The sequence below is a fragment of the Myotis nattereri genome (assembly GCF_964212035.1).
Source record: "Myotis nattereri genome assembly, chromosome: 15".
Lineage (NCBI taxonomy): Eukaryota > Metazoa > Chordata > Mammalia > Chiroptera > Vespertilionidae > Myotis > Myotis nattereri.
Window position 1 is genome coordinate 13,044,317 of NC_138090.1, and position 23,044 is coordinate 13,067,360.

Here is a 23,044-nt window from a genome sequence, read left to right on the forward strand (position 1 = left end):
GAGTCATTTTTATAGTATTTAATGGTAAAATAAGTCATAGGTATGATTTTTATTTTCCTTTCTTGGAAGTCTCAATGCATGTAGCTCATGGACCATGCATTTCTTTATTTCATTTTAAATAGCATTTTAAATATTTCAGAATTGATTATATTGTAATAATTTTGAAAAATATTGAAAAGCATGAAGTATCTACACTAATAAAAGAGAAACATGGTAATTGGCGTACAACCGCTACCCTTCCCATTGGCTAATCCCCCTGTCACTCACAGAGTAGGGCCGAGATATGCAAATTAACTGGCAGCCAAGATGGCCGCCGGCAGCCAGGCAGCTTATGCGAACAGGGAGGCTTGCTTGCTTTAGTGACGGAGAACTCCAACGTTCCCCGCCTGACTTTCCGGCCTCTCAGCTGCAACTCTAAGCAACTATGTTGCGAATAAAGAAGCTAAAAAAAACCCAGAAACCTGCTTTACTCAGCGGAGCTTCAGCCAGCCGGACCGCAACATTGTATCAAATACAGACGGTAAACAAAGGCCAGAAACCTGTTTTCAGCAGCCGAGGCCTCAGAGCTAAAGCTGGCCCAGAATAAAAAGGGAAAAAAGGAGCGGTTGGGAGCTTCAGTCCCAGCCTGAAAACAGCCCTCAGCCCCTCACCCAGACTGGCCAGGCACCCCAGTGGGGACCCCCACCCTGAAGGGTGTGTGACGAGCTGCAAACAGCCATCATCGACCCTCACCCAGGCTGGCCAGGCACCCCAGTGGGGACCCCCACCCTGATCCAGGACACCCTTCAGGGCAAACCAGCCAGCCCCACCCATGCACCAGGCCTCTATTCTATATAGTAAAAGGATAATATGCTTCCCAGCACCTGGATCAGCGGAGCTGAGAGGCCTCCCGGCACCAGGATCAACGTGACAGGGGGCAGCGCCCAAACCTCCTGATCGCCCTGCAGCTATGTGTGTGACAGGGTGCGGCGCCCCAACCGCCCCGCCCCCCACGGGCCCTGCTCTGTGTGTGACTGGGTAGAGCCATAACCTCCCCATTGGCCCTGCCCTGAGTATGAGAGTGGCGGCACCCCAACCACCTGATGGGCCCTGCTCTGTGGGTGTTAGAGGGTGGCGCCCCAACCCCACCCCCCCCCACGGGCCCTGCTCTGTGTGTGATGGGGTAGAGCCATAACCTCCCCATTGGCCCTGCCCTGAGTGTGACAGTGGCGGCGCCCCAACCACCTGATCGGCCCTGCTCTGTGGGTGATAGAGGGCGGCACCCCAATCCCCTGATCCGCCCTGCCCTGAGTGTGACAGGGGGCGGTGCCCCAACACCCCTATCGGCCCTACTCTGTGAGTGACAGGGGGGAGCTCCTCAAACCCCTATCGGCCCTGCTCTGTGCATGACGGGGGGGGGGAGCTCCCCAACCCCCTGATTGACCCTGCTCTGTGCATGACAGGGTATGGAGCCCCAACCCCCCTGATGGGCCCTGCTCTGTGCGTGACAGGGGGTGGCGCCACAACCTCCCCATTGACCCTGCCTTGAGTGTGACAGGGGGCGGTGCCCCAACCCCCCAATCGGCCCTACCCTGAGCATGACTGAGGGTGGCATCGCAACCTCCCAGTCTGCCCTGCTCTGTGCATGACAGGGGAAGGCGCCCCACCTCCCCAATTGGCCCTGCTCTGAGCCCGACCAGGGGCTGCACCTAGGGATTGGGCCTGCCCTCTGCCACCCAGGAGCAGGCCTAAGCCAGCAGGTCGTTATCTCCCGAGGGGTCCCAGACTGCAAGAGGGCACAGGCTGGTCTGAGGGACCCCCCCTTCCCCCGAGTGCACAAATTTTTGTGCACCGGGCCTCTAGTAATATTATAATCACTTATAAACTTTTTCCCTAAAGAGAATCCCAGTTAATTTGGTATACTACCTTCCTGTCATTTTTTTAGGTGAAAGTGTTTATATATCCATTTCCAGAAAGACAAAGATACATTGAAGCATAATTGGTCTTTTCATATGAGCTGAATTAAATTTCACCTATGTCATATTACATCATTAGCACACACAAAGATTCACTCCCTGAATTAAAATGTTTTATAGTGTACAATCTCTGCTGAGAACAAACTGCTTTACTAGACACAGGGCCCATTTCTAAAGGTTCTTAGAAACTCCAGCTGTTGCCTGGATTTAAAAAAAAAATAAAATTTATTTTGTTATTTTGAAGCATTAGGAGCTTTGCTTCCACTGAAAATTATGTTTGTACTAGATCCCTGGAGAGTTTTGCCTGTAAGCACTGTTGGTAATTCAATATGACTAATGTGGTTATGCCATGTTAATGGTCCTGCCACAGGCTAGGAGAAAACTTTTTGAAGAATAGCTCTCACTAGCTCAGTTGTTCAAAACAGTCCTTTCCCATCAACCATTTAGACAAGGGAGGGAAACTCCACTATCTTGGATCCTCATCTGACTCTTCTAACCACATAACCTTTGTCTCTTTCGAAGGTTCCTCTCCCTTTCCCCATACTTCTAAAATAAGCATATCTAGACTGCCTTTAAACTCTCTTCTTTCTCTATTTTTTGCCCTTATAGATCTGATCTATTCCCACAGTTTGCTTTATTTCCTCCCTGTAGATGACTCTTAAATATATTGGTCTAATTTTGACAAACTGTATCAGTCTCTCTCTGCACCAGTCCCCCATTTCTGTTGACCAAATAGTAATATATACTTAGAATCACCATTGGATAACTTTCCAGTCCCTCAATTTAAACATGTTAAAAACAAACCCACACAAATGAACCCCTTTCCTCCAACTGTTACCACCACTTTCCCATTACTCGGGCTCAGCACCTTAGCAGTTGATGTTGCTTTCTTCCCTAAAGCCCAGCTGAATGTCCATACTCATGATCCACCATTGACAATCCTTCCTTTCCTTTTTTAATAGTTTCTTAGCAAGTAAGCTTAGTAGCTATCATTTACTGAGTGCAAATGCTGGGCCAGGCCCTGTGCATTATCTCATTTAATCCTCACAATAGCCTTGAAGATGGTTATAATTATCCTTGTTTTACGGATGAGGAAACTGAGAACCAAAGAGGTGCAATAACTTGCTCTAGTTTTACAGTAAGTGGCAGAGCTGAGATGCAAACTCTGGTTGATCTGTCATCAAAGTCCTCTTAACCATTACACCGTGCTGCCTCCCAGTCTCTTCTTCCTTCAGTGTATTTTGTACAATCCTATCAGATTAATTCTCTTAAAACTCAGCTGTGATACTCATACTTCCTGCTCAAAAACTTCCATGGCTCCCACTCACCTACTAAATTAAGACTCATTAGTCTGACATACAAGCCTTCCCCTAAACTCTGGCTGCAGTTTGTCTCTTTGGCCTAACCTGTAAACTTATCTATTTCTCAATTGCAATGTCCAATCCTTCAATCAAACCAAACCACTCCCTCTTCCTCAAATAGTTCTTCCTTTCTCCCTCCTCTGCCCCTGAACTAATGCTGTCCCTTCTGCTTGGAATGTTTTAATCAAAATCCTACCCTTTCACCCAGCTGGCGTGGCTTGGTGGTTGAGCGTCACAGTTTGATTCCTCCCCAGTGTGGGACATGCAGGAGGCAGCCAATCAATGGTCTCTCTCATCATTGATGTTTCTATCTCTTTCTCCCTTTCCCTTCCTCTCTGAAATCAATAAAAAATATTTTTTAAAAAATCCTACTCTTTCTTTATGACCCAACTCAAAGTCCATCCCTTGAGTGAAACTTTTAAAATTGCTCAACCAAAAAAAAAATTTTTTTTCCTTTTTTCATAAATCCACATAACTTATCTTCTGGAAATAGAAAATAACTTTTTACTCTGTGGATATTGTTTTTAGATGTGTAACTTTTTTAAAAATATATTTTATTGATTTTTTACAGAAAGGAAGGGAGAGAGATAGAGAGTTAGAAACATCGATGGGAGAGAAACATCGATCAGCTGCCTCCTGCACATCTCCTACTGGGGATGTGCCCACAACCCAGGTACATGCCCTTGACCGGAATCGAACTTGGGACCTTTCAGTCCGCAGGCCGACGCTCTATCCACTGAGCCAAACCGGTTTCGGCTAGATGTGTAACATTTTTAATGAAGTCCAATTTGTTTATTTATTCACTAGGAAATGTGTATAACATTTGCCTTCTTAATTTCTATTGAGCCTTTCATAATTTATGAAGCTATTTCATACCCATTATCTTGTTTTAGCTTAACCTCACCCTAAGACAGAGGTTCTCACCTTCTGGCCCTTTAAATACAGTTCCTCATGTTGTGACCCAACCATAAAATTATTTTCATTGCTACTTCATAACTGTAATGTTGCTACTGTTATGAATCGTAATGTAAATATCTGATATGCAGGATGGTCTTAGGCGACCCCTGTGAAAGGGCTGTTCGACCGCCAAAGGGGTCGAGACCCACAGGTTGAGAACTGCTGCTCTAAGAGATAGGCAGGTTAGGTTTTTATCATAATGTTTTATAAGTGAGGTGACAGATTCAGAGAGGTTAAGCAATTTGCCCATTTACACATGGTTTCCAAGTAGTGTCACCAGAACTAGCTCTCAATCTTGTGACTTCCCTCCTAGTATCTTTCCACAGATATGTTGCCTTTGACATCTGGTCAGTGCTCCATTGTATGCCTTTTCTTTTAACACAGACTCAAACAAAGGACTGTTTATTCCCTTCCCCAACCGGGAAATAAAGGATTCCCTCACAAGCACTTCTGCAACCCAAAGCAACAGTATCCCAGATCAGAAATCAGACACTTTCCCACTGGGGACACAGGTAACGTATTCACTTTCCTGCTGATGCATTGACTAGTCAATGATAAGTACTAGTAATTCAGTGGACTCTCAATTATTTCTGAAGATCTAATAAGACTTGTTTGATCAGGGCATTTTAGACCCTTAAACAGGAAAAGCCAGGACAGGATACAGAGGACCTTCTGCATTAATTTTAATTTCCCCTTTCCCACTCCCCACTAGCCTGTTATCAGATGTGGTATATTTATGCATATAACTTTAGCACATTTCATGCCAGGTATTTTGGTCCTCACACAGGGATGCAGCTGTTATAATTTTTGGCTGGTTTTTCAATGTCTTCTCTCTACCCAGTGTCTCTATCTCCTATTACCTTGTTCTTAAATTTTCTACCTCTGCCTTTTAATTACTGAATCTTACATCTCAAAGCTGGCTTTCCCAACGCTGCTTCTTCATTGGAACAAACCAAACCAAACCAAAACCAAGCAAAACAGAAAACAGGTAAAGATGGCATAGAAGTCCTAGCCGGTTTGGCTCAGTGGATAGAGCGTCAGCCTGCAGACTGAAGGGTCCCAGGTTCGATTCTGGTCAAGAGCATATGCCTGGGTTGTGGGCTCAGCCCCCAGTGGGGGGCTTGCAGGCCAATCAGCGATTCTCTCTCATCATTGATGTTTCTATCTCTCTCTCCTTCTCCCTTCCTTTCTGAAATCAATAAAAAAAAATATTAAAAAAAATATGGCATAGAAGTTGTGGGCAACGGAAAGGTAGAGATCATACAAGATGGGGGAAATTTTTAAAATAAGTTTTTAGTGAAAAACATTGGTGGGAGAGAGAATACAACCATTATGTAAGGCTTATTTATAAGAGTGAATATAATGCAGAATTGACTTCCTTACATTCAACTTCTCCTTTTGTCTATATTTTTAAAATATATTATGAGCAATGAAATTGCTGGAAGTAGCCAGAAGGAGGGGGAAAAAGAAGCAAAGGCTCTGATTAATCCACAATTTGGGTAATCAGTACTGAACTAGTAAAAAGTTAGTAATATTTTTTTAGTTTGAGTATAGAACTTCATCTTTTATTATAAAAAGACAGATTAGCATTTAGTTGGTTTCTTTGTTTTGGGGAATTCTACTTGGGTGACTTAGGAACTATCTCAGTTACCATTTTTAGTATCTTAGTATTGATTTAAAGGAAATGGAAACAATAGATACTCCAATCTACAGTTGAAGTTAAATAGCTCTTTTTAGGTTAACATACCCAATTTTAAAAAAATTACTTCTTGAAGTGAAAGAAAAAAGGAAATTGAATAGCTTGCTGTGTATCCTTTTTCATTTAAGAAATAGGAAGTGGGATTTCTTTCTTTGCATAACAACCAAATATATACTAAATACTTTAAGATGAGTTTTGAAAAAGCAAACCCCAGATGGCTTCCTATTTTGTATCATCCTTGCTTAATTATGCTTCAGTTTAATGTTCAGCCTATTAAAACTCCCAGTAGCTCCTGTGGCCAATACTCAGCTTTACCAGAAGGTAAAAATAAGTGTGGGAGTTCCTCAAAAAGAAAAAAATAAAGGTGGAAAGGGTGGCACCATCTAACTTCTACGCTGTGTTATCTAAGAAGGAAAATAAATAGTATTTCACGGGTATGGCTTTTACTATATAAAGATATTTTGTATTTTCAAGGAGTCTCCTTACCTACTCCAAAGCAACTCTGGAACATCTTTGTATTGTGGCATTTTTATTTATTTTTTAAAATATATATTTGTATTGATTTCAGAGAGGAAGGGAGAGGGGGAGAGAGGTAGAAACATCCATGATGAGAGAGAATCATGGACTGGCTGCCTCCTGCATGCCCCCCACTGGGGATCCAGCCCACAACCTGGGCCTGCGCCCTGACCAGGAATCGAACTGTGATCTCTTGGTTCATAGGTCAACACTCAACCCCTGAGCCACACCAGCAGGGCATTGTGGCAGTTTTAAAATAGGCTTAAACCTGGACCTTTGCTTGAAGGCCTCTTTCCCTAGTGTGCGAGGATGGTCTTGATCACTAATAGAAAAATATTCTGAATGCCTGGTGTAGTAAACTCACCTTCTCTTAAACTTTCAAACTTCTTTTTAGATGCAAGAAGTGGGAAGAAGGGAGATGCCAACTGATAATCATCAGGAAGATGGTAAATATTTTGCTCACTGAGTATTTTTCGCCATACTAATCAGAGAGATCTAGATGTGATGGGATTTGGGAGAAGGAGATATCTCAGCCCTGGGGCCCTTTGTGGTCAACAGCCTGTTTTCTGCTTTTGTGAGGGGCTGCCTTGTAAAGCATTTCTGGTTGAAAAATGGGTATTTTGACTTCCTTTGTTCTTGACTTTTTGTATTAGTTGACTATTTCTTGTTTCTTTTTCTTACCTTTCTTGCCATCTTTTGGATTTATTATGTTTTTATTCATCTATTTTACCCCTCTACTAGTTTGTAAGTTATACACTGTTTCTATACTTATAGTATTATTTCCAAAACTACAATATGTGTTCTTAACTTACACAATTTTAAAATGAATCAATACTTAATTTTTCTCTTGGATAATTTGAATACCTTAAAGTACTTTACTCCTTTTAATCCCTCCTGATTTATATATACTATTATAGATTTTAATTCTATTTTTTAAAACCCACAAGATATTTTTTATACAATGTTCATTTAAATTTATCCACTTTATTTGCCATTCATTTCTCTTTTTATCTCAGATTTCTCTTCCCCAAGGCCATTTTCTTCTAGCTTATAGTACATCTTTTAGAATTTCCTTTGGGTCTACTAATGATGAACTCTTTCAGTTTTTGTCTGAAATTGCCTCTATTTCATCATCATTATTTTTAAAAATAAGTTTTTATTTATTTTTTAGAGAGAGAAGAAGGGAGAGAGAGAAACATTGATATGATAAACATTAATTGGCCTCCTCCTACACGCACCCCAACTGAGGATCAAACCCACAACTTGGAATCAAACCAGTGCATGGGATGATGCTCAACCAACTGAGCCACACTGGTTAGGGCTTCATCATCAGTATTATCTTTTAAATATTTTTTTTTTTATTTCAGAGAGAGGAAGGGAGAAGGAGAAAGGGAGAAAAACATTAATGATGAGAAAGAATCATTGATCAGCTGCCTTCTGCATGCCCCATACTAGGGATCAAGCCTGCAGCCCAGGCATGTGCCCTGACCAGGAATCAAATCGTGACCTCCTGGTTCATAGGATTTCTCTCAACCACTGAGCCACGTAAGCCAGGCTCATCATCATCATCATCATTATTAAAGAGTATTTTTGCGGGGTATAAATTTCTAGGTTGGCAGAATATGGATGGTTCGACTATATTCCATCTTTTGTGGTTGCTTTTGAGGAGTCAGCTGGAAGTCTGTGACTCCTGCAAAGATAATCTCTTTTGTTTTCTTTCGCTGCTTTTAAGATTTTCTGTTTGTCTTTGGTTTTCTGTAGTTTTACTATGTCATGTGGATTTCTTATTATCCTGTTCTATATTTATTACACTTGAATCAGTGAATTGTGTCTTATTAGTTCTGGAAATTGTTTCAAATATTCTGTGTCCAATATTTTCTAATCTTTCTGGGACTCTTGATTAAATAAATATATGTCAGAAATTATTGACTTTGTCTTCTTTGTTTCTTACTCTTTCATCATTTTTTGTCTGGTTTCTTAATTCTGGATAACTCCTGAGCTATCTTTAAGTTCACTAACATTCTCTTCATCTATGTCTAATCTGCTGTTTGATACATTCTTAATTTCAGTTGTTTTAGTTTTCAGTTCTATAAATTTGATTTGGTTCTTTTTCAAATCGGCTGGGTCACAGATTGCGAGAGGGTGCAGGCCAGGCCAAGGGACCCCACTGGTACATGATCAGGTCCGGGGAAGAATGCGGGAGGTTGGCCAGCTGGGGAGGGACTGCGGGAGGGCCCCAAGGCGTGTCCAGCCTGTCTTGCTCAGTCCCGATCAGCATCTGCCCCCTGATGATCAGTGCATGTCATAGCAAGTGATTGAGTGGCCTTAGCATATCATTAGCATATTACGCTTTGATTGGTTGAATGGCTGACCAGTTGACTGGACACTTAGCATATTAGGCTTTTATAGGATAGTGTCTAGAAAATTGACACTACAGTTTCAGGAGGAAATTCCTAGGCGATTAAGTTGACATGAAATTTCTCTTCCTGAGAAATTTTTCTGGTAGAGAGAGATATGTCCAGTGTAGTGAGGTATCCTAACTGGGCCAAAAAGAGTTCTCATTGTATTTTGTTCCTTTTATTTTCCTTGGTGGTGGTTAGAATTCAGACACTACTCACCTCGCCAGTCCACAGTCCGATCCCCAGAGAAGATGGCTAAAGAAGGGTATCGAATATCTTTTGTGGACAATAAATCTTCAGGTTCTTCTCCAGAAAAGGACATGCTACCAAAACCTGATGCTTATCAGCTTACCCATGATGCCTTATTGGGTAAACGCTTGGATGTCGGTGATTCTAGCCAGATCCATCCCTATCAGTTACCTTCAGATATTGGTCTAGACAATTATGATAGTCATTATTCTCACACTCTATCCCTGCATGGAAGTCTTGGTAAAAGGCCTCAGAGAAGCAAGAACTACCGTGAATATAACATAAAGCCTTCAAATGACATGAAAGCTACCACATCCCATTCCTGTGGAGACTTACTGACTCCTCTGTCAAACCCTGACTCCAGCACTGGAAGGCTTTTGAAGCTTAGTTCAGGTAATAGCTTCCTGTCAGTTTTTAGGCCTTTTCATGGGCATGAAAATGAAGGGTTTAACTGGAAATTTTGGAATTCACATTTCTTAAATTGCATTAGCATTACTTAAATTGTGTTTGGAGTTGCCAGTGGTCCATGGAACCTCCAGAAATCTGTAGAGTATGAGTTTAATGTGGTAGATATATTAGAGAAATGTGAGATATATTATAGAAATATATGTAGACATATGAGTTTTATATATATTATTTTAGTTAAATAGCAACCCAAGACATATTTCTAGTAGTATCTAGTCTTCTCTGGCCACAAATCACTTCTATTCTGGTAACTTTTTCAGAAAAATCTAGTTTCTGGTAAGTGACAGAGGTAACCTCTTTAGTTATTTATTAAGTATACAAAAATTATTAAATACCTACTATATGCCAGATAATGTTATAGCTCTGCAGATAAAGTAGCAAATAAAAATAAAGTTCTATGTATATTTTACCATAATAAAAAAAAGGTCTCTACTTTCATGGACCTTCTATTCTAAAGAGGGTAAGACAGATGATAAACAAGTTAGCATATAAATGTATGTCAGGTTATCTTAAGTGATATGAAGAAAAATAAGTTAAGGGTATAGAGTGTAAGAAGGGGGAGATGATGTTTTAGACAGAATGACCAGGGGAAGTTTCTCCGATGAAATATAATAAAAGCAGAGACTTGAATGAAATGAGAGTATAAGCCATGAGGATAATTGGGGAAGAACTTTCTAGACAGTGGAAATAGTAAGTGCAAAGTCTCTGAGGCTGGAACATGCTTAGCATGTTTAAGGAACCACAAGGAGGCCAGTATGGCTGCAGCAATGTCAGCGAGGTGAAGTGTAAAGAGGAAACAAGCAGTCCGACCGTTATTCTGGGTGAGATGAGAAGACACTGGAGAGTTTGTAGTAAAGGGGTGACATGATCTAACTTAACACTTACTGTGGCTTCTGGGTTAAGAATAGAAAATGGGAGCAATGGTAGAAACTTAGAAAAACATTTAAGAGGTTATCTAGTGGTAGAGGTGGTATTGATTCTGAATATATTTTGAAGACAACATCCCATTATTTGTTGATGGATTGAAAGAAATGAGGTCAAGGATGACTCCCTCTTTTGAGTCTGAATAACTGGAAGAATGAAGTTATCATTTGCTAAGATGGAAAAGAGTGGGACAAATAGGTTTTAGGGTAGATATCAAGAATGCTATCTTAGACATCTTAAATCTGAGGTGCCTGTTAAAACTTTTCAGAGATGCCAGTTAGATAATTAGACAAATTAGTTTTGTGTTCAGGGAACCAAAAGTGTATGGATGGCATTAAAACTGAGACTGGATAGGATCTCACCTAAGGAGTGAATGTAGACAAGAGATCTGAGGACAAACCCTGAGCCCTCTAACAATTAGAAATCCAGCAGATGGAGAGACACCAGCACAGAGAGCAAGAAAGAAGCAGCCAATGAGGTAGGAGAAAAAAGCTGAGAGGGAGTGGTCTCCGGGAAGCCAAGTGAAGAATATATTTCAAGGAGGAGGGAGGGAGTGATCAACATATTGTGTCAGATGATTTTAATAGGGAGTGAGCCTGGGAGTGAGAAGTGATTATAGCATTTGGCAATGCATTAGTGAGCGGCTTCAGAAGACTCGTGGTTAATAAAAGCCTCACTAACGTGAATTCAAGAAAGAATTAGGAGAGAGGAAATAGAGTTACCAAATATATACAACCCTTTCAAGGAGTTTTTCAGTGAAGGGAAGCAGAGAAATGGAACTATAGCTGGAGGGGGGATGGGATTAAGGAAATCGTGATGGGAGATGATCCAGTAGAGGGAAAATTGATGATGCAGGAGTAAAAAGGGAAAAGTACAAGAAAAATCCTTAGGTAGTCAAGAGGAGATGGAATCCTTCCCACCAGTGGAGAAGTTGGCCTTAGATGAAACACAGACAGTACACCAATTATAACAAGAAGGAATTCAGAGAATTTATACAAAAAATACATAAATACATAGATTTGGTGGTGGAATCACATAGATGTTTCCTTTGATTGCCTCTGTTTTTCTCAGGGAAATAGATTAGTACCTGAGAGTGAGGAGGGAAGATAAGTTGTTCAGAGTTTCAGGAAAAGAGAGATATGAAACGGTCATCTCAGAGAAGAGAAGAGAAAAGTAAATTGACTAAAGTAATGTATTAGGACAGCCAGGCAATACAAGAGCCCAGTTACAATAGCGGTCATGTGTGTAAAGTGAAGACGGTGAGAAGAAATGCATGTTCTCCAGCTACTTCTCACTGCCCTGGTGTAGGCCTGGAGTGTGTGGGCAGTTGGATTTAACCAGAGTTGGGGTTTTGTCGGGTGGAAGACAAAAGAGTCCAGAGAGTTGAGGATATATACTAGGGAGATTATGACTTTTGGACTCTGGGTGGGGTAAGGATGGAAGTGAAACAAGGGAGAGTTGAAGAGCAGATTCAGCTCCCAGCCTGTTCCTTTCACAGATCTGTATACCACAACCCATTTCAACAGTGACCCTGCTCTGCTGGTCAATGTAGAGCAACAATTATCCACTGGCCTTGGGGATTTGACCCCAGCACATGGTCATTTCCCAAACAACTCCGTCCTGGGAGACTCTCTACGCACACTGCTGTTGCCTACTGGGACTTCAGAAAACAGAGAGAGCCCATCGAAGAGAGGATTCAAACGGAAGGACAATATCTTTGCCACACTGAATCCAAAGCATGGTTTCAGAGATGCTACAGGCAGCGAGGCAAGTGTTGGCTTGTTTGTGCTTATGAATGAAACACCTCAGATGTAAGACCAGAATAGGGTTCTTTTTGGGAGTGGGGATGGTGCTGACCAAGAGTGCTAGAAACTCAAAGGGATTTTCAGAGGCCAGTAGTTAATACTGCCAGGCCAAAGCCTGGGATTCTGCCCTTGGGAAAGTTGTTCCCCTTCTGCCACATTGCTTAATTGTTGTCACAGGGAGAATCTACTGCCAGAGCATAAACATTGTGGGGAAGTACTTCGATAATAATAAGTGGCAGACAGAGTTTACCCAAGGAAGGAATGCACAAGTTGCATGGGGCTCAGGGTTGGCTGCAGAGTGATCCCTGTGGCCTGTTGTTTATCATGTTATACATTTGCTTTGGCCACAAGCAACTTGCTTGAAATGTTTCTTCTAAAAGCATTACTTTTCTGTCTAGAAAGTAGAATTATTCCATTTGTTCCCCAAAGTAGCAGCAAATTAGATTATCCAAGGTATTTTTAGCTGAGAATGGTTCAGAGAATGAACAACAAGTCAATAACCATTCCCACATATACAATATAATTAATTTTATAAAGTTATAGTATGATAGCAGTGTACTATGGAATGTCATTGTTTTTCAGGTTTTTTTAGGTAACTAAGTTTTGTCACTGCCTTTGCATGCATTGTCTATAAAGAATGCCTTGTACTCTCCTCTCATCTGTTTGAGTTTTAATTTTTCTCCAGGCCCCACTTCCATTATGAAGCCTTTTTCTCTTTATTTAAAGAAACCTCAGCTCTCATGGCCATTTCTTTCCTGGAACCTATGATCCTTTGTCATATGAATCATTTGTTATTTAATCATTTGCTGTCTATAAGGAAGCAGTGACTATTTCTAGTCACTTTGTTTTCAGTTGTGGGAAATCTTTTTGAACATTGGCATGGGTTTACAAGTTTGATTTTTTTTTTTTTTTTTTTTTTACTCTTTAAATACTTTCTATTCCATTTTCAAAACTTCAGAGGTGGCTGTAATTTTTGTATACCAAAGGGGGCAGTCTCGTAATACTTTCTTCGCTTTCTGGTCCATTTGTCCCATTTTCAGTCACTATTTTTCCAGACAGCACTGTGTGTTAATGTATTTAGGTTCAAGAAGGTACAGGAACACTTAGAATATTTGGGATGCTGTATTAATAAGACATGTTCTAGGAAATTTTTTCACCTCTACTCCATATATATTGTTAAAATAGCAATTAAAATCTCAGTGCACTTTCCTGGATAATCTTAAAAACTCATTCCTTTTTTTCTGTTAGATACTATTTTTATTTTTATGAAGATCTGTAAAAGAGCAACTTGGATGTAAATATAAAAGAAATATACTGTTCAGTTTCTAGAAAAGTATAAATCAGAAAATTGCTGAAAAGAGCATTTAAAAAGTTATTAAAAGTAATTCCATGATACGCAAAATTAAACTGAACATGAATTTGCGATTAGAAAATTTATTTTTGACCAACTGACTTTAATAATAATAATAATAATTTATTAACAATAATTTAAGCAAATAATAAAAATTTATTTTTAAAAGCCATGAGCCATAATTTGCTGAAAATGAAAAGACTCATAAAAATTAATAAAATTATTCCAAAGTTTATAAAAATTATCCCCAACTCTCACCACATTGTGATAAATGAAAGAAAATCTGTAAAAGCATATATGTTTCCAAGTTGTCACATGATATACACACAATTATCAATACATAAAACCAAGGGCAATAAATGTTCACTTTTGATGAGTTAGGCCACATGTGTAACTCACATTAAAAATATCACTGTCTTTGGTGTTCTGCTTCACAGCTGGTGGGTATAACAGCATCAGCTAATTAATCACCTATAACTTTTTATATCAAAAGAGCCAAAGATTGAGAAATAATTTGGCTGTTTTTTGTTTTGTTTTTGTTAATCCTCGCCAAGGATATTTTTCCATTGATTTTTAGGGAGAGTGGAAGAGCGAGGAAAAGACAGAGAGAAACATCGATGTGAGAGAAACACATCGATTGGTTGCTCCTGCATGAGTCCCAACTAGGGCCCAGGATAGGGAGGAGCCTGCAACCAAGGTACGCGCAGTGCCCTTGACCAGAACCGAACCCGGGACCCTTCAGTCTGCAGGCCGCCACTCTACCCACTGAACCAAACCGGCTAGGGCTAATTTGGCTGTTTTTAATATATATCAACTTTCTTGAAGTGCATGAGACCCTACAGAAAAGATTGGTAAACAGATTTGTCCAGTAAAATCCACAATTTCTTAAATCATTTAGATATGTCTATATGTATTTACTCATGTCAGACTTAATAAAAAACAATTGTGAATTTTACGAGACAGATCTACCTATACATCTATATATAAAATTCGTACGGAATAAAATGTCTTTAGTACTAGGTCCAACAATAGCATTTAACATTTAAAATGTTATAAGCTTATTGTAACATCATAACTCATAATGTAAGGTTATTATGAATTACGCTTTTTATTAAATTACTCCCCATTTTATTTTATGATATATAATAACTTTCTGAAAATGTTCTGCAATTTAATCTTTCCATATTACATAACATAATATATTGAGCCACTGATGTAGCTGTCAAAACATTTTTTGTTTTCTTCTCAAAAATCTCTACAGAAAATCATGTAAGAAGATACTATTAGCTTTGAAATTGTCCTTGAATATATTATCATATTTGCCTTGGACATAGATAATATTCTATTCAAATCTCTTATTTTTTCTTTTTCTTAAAATGTTAACACTTTAAACGTCTGAATTCTTATTTCCCTTATTGTGTAAGAATGACGAATGGTTGGGTCTCTTGTTTTTTTCTTGAGCCTCTCTCTAGTGACCTGGGCAGTTTGCACGGTTTGCCAGGAAACCACAGTTCCCAGATCTCTGCCAGAACCTCCCATGTGGCCACTGTCCTCAGACAGCTCCTGGAGCTTGTGGATAAGCACTGGACCGGCTCCGGCTCCCTCCTCCTTAACAAGAAGTTTCTGGGTGAGTGCTTTCTCAGTTCTGGGAGAAGGGCTCCGACTTCGCTTCTGTTCTTCAAGGCAAACTGTTCTCGTGATCACTTACCAAATTTCTCAATAACACAGTAATGGAAAAGTCTGCATTTTTCTCATAATCTTCTTCCTGTTTGTTTTATCAGCACTCTTACATCATGTACCAATTATTTTGTTCCTCCTGTCATTTTTTTTTTTTTTAGTAGTCTTTGGGTAATATGTAGAGTGATGAGATATGTTAACATGACAGAGTGGTCATGTTAACGGTTACAAAGGATTTTATGATCCTCAGGAAAGTGCTAATAATAAATACAGTAGAAATTAGGTTTGATCATCAGAGTTCTGAGATGCCTGTTCAGATGTTATGATTTGAAAACTTCCACTGACTAAATGACCTGGGCTCTTTTTAGGGCATCTTTCTTTTTAGGAATTTGGGGAAAATGGTTTTGCAAACCTTGGCCCCATGTGTTTATTAGTTGTTTAATGGAAGAAGAATTCAAGGAGTTCTTGGTGGTGGAAAAGTTTAAGTAAAATTTAGAAACTTAGAGTTATTTGGACTTAACTTTTTTTAATTTCTAAAGGGATATACAGGAGAAGAAATCTTAGCCCAATTACTTTTCTTCCCACATTGACCCTTTGCTCTCATTTTGTAGGAAATTATCCCCAGGAGCCCTCCTCAGTGACTAGAGAATAGCACAGAGCCCGCATTCCAGAGGGTCTCCTGTTGTTTCTTCGTAGAGGATGTGGGATATAATTTCTCCAATCATGAAACACCTTTTACAGCCACTTATGAAATTCTCTTAAAAAGGAGATATTAGATTACCTTATTTATGCTGCAGAGCTAGTAGTTATTGACTAGGAATTCTGTGCTTTAGCTTTAAGATTGGCCCATGTGCCCAACCTGAATTTTTGGCAGGTCCTGCCCGAGATCTGCTTCTGACTTTGGTAGTCCCTGCTCCTTCCCAGCAGTGGTGTCGCTCACATCCTGAAGATGCGTCCAAAGCCTTCCACAGGAGGGAGATGGAACTGAAGGAGGCTGGGCAGGTGGTCCCTAATGACATGGTATGCCTCTTTCATCTCCCTTTCCTACTTTTCCTTTCCTAGAAAAGGATGGAGCAGCAAGACTAGAACAGCTCTGTACCATAAAGGTCATCATCACCATGAACACCTAGATGTACCTGAACCAAAATACAGAAAAGTCATTCTGGGCAAATCAGAAACACAGAACTTGCCAGGACAGGGACAAGACAGAGGTTCTATAGGGATGATTCATTAATCCTAGCCCTCATCCAAAAATTCTAAAGAAAGACTTGAAATGGGAGAAGAAGAAGAAAAAGACCCTAGAATGAAAATGTTAAGGATCATAGCCTTGGAGGTCATGGTTTGATTCTAATGAGGGAAGGCACATGTCTCTGGGATTGCCTTTCTCCCCTTTTGATGGAGCAGAGAGCCCTGAGCCAGAGGCCAGGCCTCGAGCATCAAGCTGCTGGCTCTGGAAGAGGAAGAAGGGACTCATATCCTTAAGTCTCCCCTCAATTTTAAAATATATCCTTTTGTTGAAAGTATTACATATGTCCTCTTTTTTCCCTATTGACCCCCTCCCTTTTTCTTAACATTAGAGGATTCTCAAACATTAAGTTCAGTTTCTACAAACTTTAGATAAATGACTCAGAATGCTGGCCGCTTGTCAAAACGACCACTTGTTCTGCAACAGTAGTGGATAAATCACAAGAAAAATTGCAACTCTGTGTGATAAATTTGTTTGCTGCACTTGAGCTATGTTTATCAATGAATTACAATTCTAGTGAGAGACTGACCTCCATTCAATTATCACTAAACAGGGGAACGATTCTTTCAGTCTCTAAAAGCACTTCTTATAATTTCGGATTCTTAATGTGTTTGTATTTTATTTATTGACCCAAAGGAAAGTTTGAAGCAAAAACTGGTCAGAGTGCTGGAGGAAAACCTCATTTTATCTGAAAAAATCCAGCAGTTGGAGGAAGGTGTTACCACCTCAGTTGTGAGTGGGCACCAGCCCAACACTTACGGTAAGTTCAGGAAAGCAGTGTGTGGTGTGTCCTAAGACAATTGTTTGTTTATAGATGATGCAATTAATAAGCTTCATTATCTAAAGCTCACATGGCTACCTAAATGGAAACCATCATCGTGCTTCAGAGAGTTGTAATGCAGGTGACTTGAGTTATCAGATGAAGCTCTTTGTCATTGTAAAGCAAGTACAAATGTTGTTACTGTTTTTCAGAATGATACTTTTTTCTGATTATAGCAGAAGATTGTGTTCTTTATAGAAAGTTTGAAAAAATACAAGAAAAATAAAACTCCACTACCCAGCAATAACTACCATTAGTGTTTTGGTATATTTTCTTTCACCATACTCCTATACATATATTTTTAACTCAAAATTAAAATTTGTGTCTTGGTTTTAAAAAAATAATTCAATACAACAAAATGCACACATTTTAAGTTTGATGAGTTTTGACAAATATATACACTCATTTAATTTCATCCTAATCAAAATACAGAACATTTCTGTTACTCCAGAAAGTTCCCTTGTGCAGTTTCCCCCACTCTGTACCCTAGGACAATCGACAATTTGATTCTACACCCTAATGTTGTCAATTTAATAGAATAGGCCAAGCATGTCACACTCGTGGCCGGCGGGCTGCATGCCTTAAGAGAGGCATGCGGCCCCCCGGCCGTGAGTCTGACATGCTTGTTATAGGCATTTACTACAATGTCACACAAATGTGCCTTATTTATCTAGTCCTCTATATAGTTGTTTTTAATGTTAGCGATCTATAATAATAAAAGCATAATATGCTAATTAAACCGGACGTCCTTCTGGACCACCTTCTGGACGAAGCCGGAGCTGCAAGGGAAGCCCAGGTCCTGGTGCCAGCAGCCAGGGGAAGGAAGGCCTACTCTTGCACAAATTTCGTGCAGCAGGCCTCTAGTTATAAATAAAGCTTCCATTGTTTATAATATAAATAATTTTAAAGAATTCCCAGCCTGGCTGGTGTTGCTCAGTGGTTATGCATCGACCCAGGAACCAAGAGGTCACCCGTTCAATTTCTTTTTTTTTTTTTAATATATTTTATTGATTTTTTTTACAGAGAGGAAGGGAGAGAGATAGAGAGTTAGAAACATCGATGAGAGAGAAACATCGATCAACTGCCTCCTACACATCTCCTACTGGGGATGTGCCCGCAACCCAGGTACATGCTCTTGACCGGAATCGAACCTGGGACTTTTCAGTCTGCAGGCCGATGCTCTATCCACTGAGCCAAACCGGTTTCGGCCACCCCCGTTCAATTTCCTGGGCAAGGCACATGCCTGTGCTGCAGGTTCAATCCCCAGTAGGGGGTGTGCAGGAGGCAGCCAAGTAATGATGTTTCTCTCTCATCAATATTTCTATCCTTCTCCCTTCCTCTCTCTCTAAAAAAATCAATAAAAACATATAAAAAAAAAAGATTTTCCAAACATTCAAAAGACCTGAAATGAAAGAAAAGACATTAGAGTGAAAATGCTTCTCTGAGATTGTCTTTCTTCCCTTCTGCCAGAACTGAATGTCCTAATATTTATACTATAATAAATAGTGCAGCTAATAATATCTATGTACATAAATCTTTGTGTACATTTCAGACTATTGTCCTAGGGACATTCCTGTCAGTAGAATTAGTGGGTCAAAAGATGGGTATATTCTTTTTAATCTTTATCGTTGAAAGTATTACATATGTCCCCTTAAGATGTGGACATTTTTGAAGCTTTCATTATACATTGCCAAATCACTTCCCAAAAAGGTATTTTTCAATTTACACTCACATCAGCACTGGGTGTATTTGAATGCCCTTTTCACTCTATCCTTGTCCCTACTGGGTAGTTTTTAAACTTTTGCCATAGTTATAAGTGAAAAATAGTGTTTCATTGAAATTTTGGTTTTGATTTGTACTACTTTATTATTAGCATAGTTTAGGCCTGTATTTTAGATAAAGTCTACCCTTGACTTTAACCCTCCAGCTCAACACCCCTAAGCAAACATTTCAATTTATACAAGGAACTTGATTTGGAAGTCAGCACTGAATTTCCAGAGTTCAGTCTCATCACTGTCTGATTTTACAAGCCTGAATAATCAAAGCATCTCTACTTACCTACTCTGAAAACAGGTGATTGTTCACTAGATACCTACTTTCAGTTAGCCCTGAGGCCCAGTACTGGTGTTGGCTTACTGGTGATAAATACAGCTATTGTAGCTCTGTTTTCCACCTTCTCAAATCTTACTGCTCAGAGTGTGATTCACAGATCAGCAAGCTTGTTAGACACGTAGACTATCGGGCCTCACCTCAGACCTACTGCATCGGAGTCTGTTTTTTAACAAGATCCCCAGGTGATCTGTAAACATACTAAAGTTTCTAAAGTTTAAGAAGTACAGTTCTAGACTTCCTCAGGACCGCATGCTTCTTTTTTTAAAAACATATACATACTTTGGTTATTGATTTCAGAGAGGAAGGGAGGAGAGAGATAGAAACATCAATGATGAGAAAGAATCATTGATCAGCTGCCTCCTGCATGCTCCACACTGGAGATTGAGCCCACAACCCAGGCATGTGCCTGACTGGGAATTGAACCATGACCTCCTGGTTCATGGGTCGAGATGCTCAACCACTGAGACACACTGGCCGGGTGGAATTCAAGTGCCTTTACCTACCTCATTATTGCAGGCAGTGGTAATATATTTGGGGAACTACATATGAGTATCTTGGTTACAAATTCAGTTTCTCCAAGCACTCACTGAGTTATTACTATGTGCCTGACACAGTCCTAGATGTTTTCACATACTCCATAGAGAGTGAAGCGCATGTATTCATAAACTAAAATGGAGAATTCAGAGACCCAATAATTATTGACTAATTATGCTAAATGGGGATAGGTGTCTCATTGACAGGGTTATTAGCTCTAGTGAACCTCAGAAAAATGAACTAACATGTGGTATTAAGTGGTTGAATTTTAATTCAGATCTGTTTGTTGCTAAATCCCATATTCCTGCCACCATATCTGCTGTGTCTAAGGGAAGGAATGGCACGTGGAGTGTGGGTGGGTGCAGTGAGGGGGCCCCCATTCTTCAAGATGTCCTTAAGCTCTGCTCAAAAACCAGCTGCTTGGAATCCTCTCACCCATGGCTACTGTATTTGTAGATGATCTTCTGCGCAAAAACCAACAGCTGAACCTACAGGTGGCTTGCCTGAACCAGGAGCTTTCCCAGCGGAAAAAGCTGGAGGAGACAGTGGCCCTTCTCCATGAGAGTCAGAGGTAGGAGCGGGTCTACCTAGCGGGCTTCGGAAAGCAGGTGCTTACTTTCCTTTATCTCCTTTGTTTTACTGGCAAGTTAATATCTATATGCTTTTCAAATTAACTCCATGTTACATGTAAACCACTTGTTTCTAGGCCAGTTAGCTCAGTGTTCAAAGTACTCTTCTTCAGGACACACCAGGGACTAACTGTCTTCGCTGGAATTGGGATTGTACCACCTCAGTACTAAGTAGTTTCTCTTTAGATCCTACAGGACCCTTGTTTGAGTCAGCTAGCATTTTTTTTTTGTCACTGTGTACCCCCAAAATCAGTCATCTGGCTCTTCTGGAAAATACCTGCCTGCTGTTGGTCACAGAAAATATGCTGAGCACTCAGAATAACAGAGAAAGAATCCAATGTCTGTGTTTTCTTTGGAAGAGCTCAGTAGCATCTGCCTCTTCAAAGAATAGTACCCTCAGGATGCAGGCTAGAAAATCAGAAGAGACCGCAACACTGTTGGTACATTTAGAGAAGCTCTGGACATTTTGATTTGACAAACACCTTTACTAGGACTTTCAGTGAAATTTAAATATAAGAACCCCATGCCCACATCTTCCGTCTCAAACTTCAATTCCTGATTTTCCTTGGAATAACTTCATATTCAGAGGATTAGACCCAGGGCCATTGTGGGTGGCTTTTTAATTTTTTAAACTTTTCATTACAATTATTTCAAACATATACAGAAGTTGAGCAAGTAGCATAAAGTCACGGTTCTCAAACTCAGGTGTGCATCAGAATCACCTGAAAAACTTGTTGACATGAAGATTGCTGGGCCCCACCCCCAGGGTTTCTGATTCAGCAGGTCTGGGCTGGGAACCAAGAATTTTCATTTCTCATCAATTTCCACGTGATGCTGTTTCGGCGGTCTGGGGCCACACTTTGAGAACAATAGGGTGCATCTCTTTAGTGATGTACAGTAAAATTGCTATATTTTAAAGTAACTTGAAAATAATTTTTCTCTGTGTTAAGCCATCAATTCAATATACAGGTTCAATTTGTTTCAATTTGCTTTTGATTCACAGGAAATTTTTATTGTTATTTTGATTTAATTTTGTAAAAACATTTACATGGTCCCAAAGTCAAATCTACAAAATGAGATAAATTCAGATAAATCTAGCTTCCTTACTTGTCTCCTCTATCCTCTCCTTCCCTCCCACTAGCCTTCCACTGTAGGTGTGAGTGTGTAGAGGGGCACTCTAGTACATAGAAAGAGGCATAATGATACGTTAACAGTTTATCTTAGCAATCAGTTCACAGTGGTGTATAGAGGTAGCTCTCATTCCTTTTTATAGTTGTATTAGAGGCCCCATGCACGAAATTCGTGCAAGCGGCTCGGCCCTCGCAGCCCTCCTCGCAGCCCCGGCTTCATCTGAAAGGTCCTCCGGATGGTCGTTCTGCTGTTCAGTCTAATTAGCATATTATCTTTATTATATAGGCTGGGACTCCATTGTGTGTTTAAGTATTCCTCTATTGATGGGTATTTAGGTTGGCAGTATTTTATAGTTATAAACAGTGCTGCAATGAATAGCATTGTGCATGCATCATTTTTTACCCTTTTTTTGGGGGGGGGGCAGTCTCTGATGGCTTTTAACATTACATGGTAATTCAGAGTCCAAAAGTATAGCCATGACCAGTACCACTAGTTAACTGCAGAGGCAGGTTAGATTAGAAGTAGAAGTTAAAATTTGGGGATAGAAATTGGAGGCCTGGTCAGGTGCCAATCTCCCAGTGCTTCTACTCACCTCATCATGAAAGTGCTTTGGAATGGAGAGAGCAATCACTGTATAAAGTGTGAACTATGTTTCTGCTACAGTCAGTCTGGAACATAAACAGAATCATAATGAAGAAAGAAACTGTTGGCCTGCCTTTAAAATAACCCACTCATAAACTGGACAGTTCTTTCTATTTAAAGATGTTACTTTTTATATTTTATATTTGTCTTTAGCAAACATTACAGGTCTGAATGGCATCTACTTTGCTTTTATGATTTCATAACTGCCTTTTCCCCCGTGCCTCAGATCCCTGGTGGTAACTAATGAGTATCTGCTGCAGCAGCTGAATAAAGAGCAAAAAGGTTATTCTGGGAAAGCACTCCTGCCTCCTGAGAAGAATCATCGCTTAGGGAGGTCATCGCCCTTTGGGAAAAGCACGCTGTCTTCCTCCCCACCAGTGGCACATGACACGGGTCAGTATCTAATACAGAGTGTCTCCAACTCTGTCCCAGAGACTAGTTTATGGAGCTAGATAGCACTGAATACCTTCTCTGCAGCTTCCCTCTCAGCCACAGGGGACTCTCAGTGTCGTTTCCACCAGTGTGGTGGTATTTACCCACAAGATTAAGAAAACAAATCTTATTCTGATTAC

At 40.1% G+C, this 23,044-nt stretch overlaps 1 protein-coding gene across 1 annotated transcript in view; it reads left to right on the forward strand.

The window, feature by feature from the left end:
* The window catches only part of LRRC36 (leucine rich repeat containing 36), a 29,162-nt gene extending 6,118 nt beyond the window's left edge, over nt 1-23,044 (forward strand). The window contains exons 3-11 of the mRNA XM_081108576.1: nt 4,658-4,785; nt 6,883-6,934; nt 9,089-9,529; nt 12,024-12,292; nt 15,143-15,308; nt 16,233-16,378; nt 17,241-17,364; nt 20,527-20,641; nt 22,699-23,044. Coding sequence (XP_080964702.1) covers nt 4,658-4,785; nt 6,883-6,934; nt 9,089-9,529; nt 12,024-12,292; nt 15,143-15,308; nt 16,233-16,378; nt 17,241-17,364; nt 20,527-20,641; nt 22,699-22,924 — 1,667 coding nt within the window. The 3' untranslated portion in view covers nt 22,925-23,044. The remainder of the gene's footprint in view (nt 1-4,657; nt 4,786-6,882; nt 6,935-9,088; nt 9,530-12,023; nt 12,293-15,142; nt 15,309-16,232; nt 16,379-17,240; nt 17,365-20,526; nt 20,642-22,698) is intronic.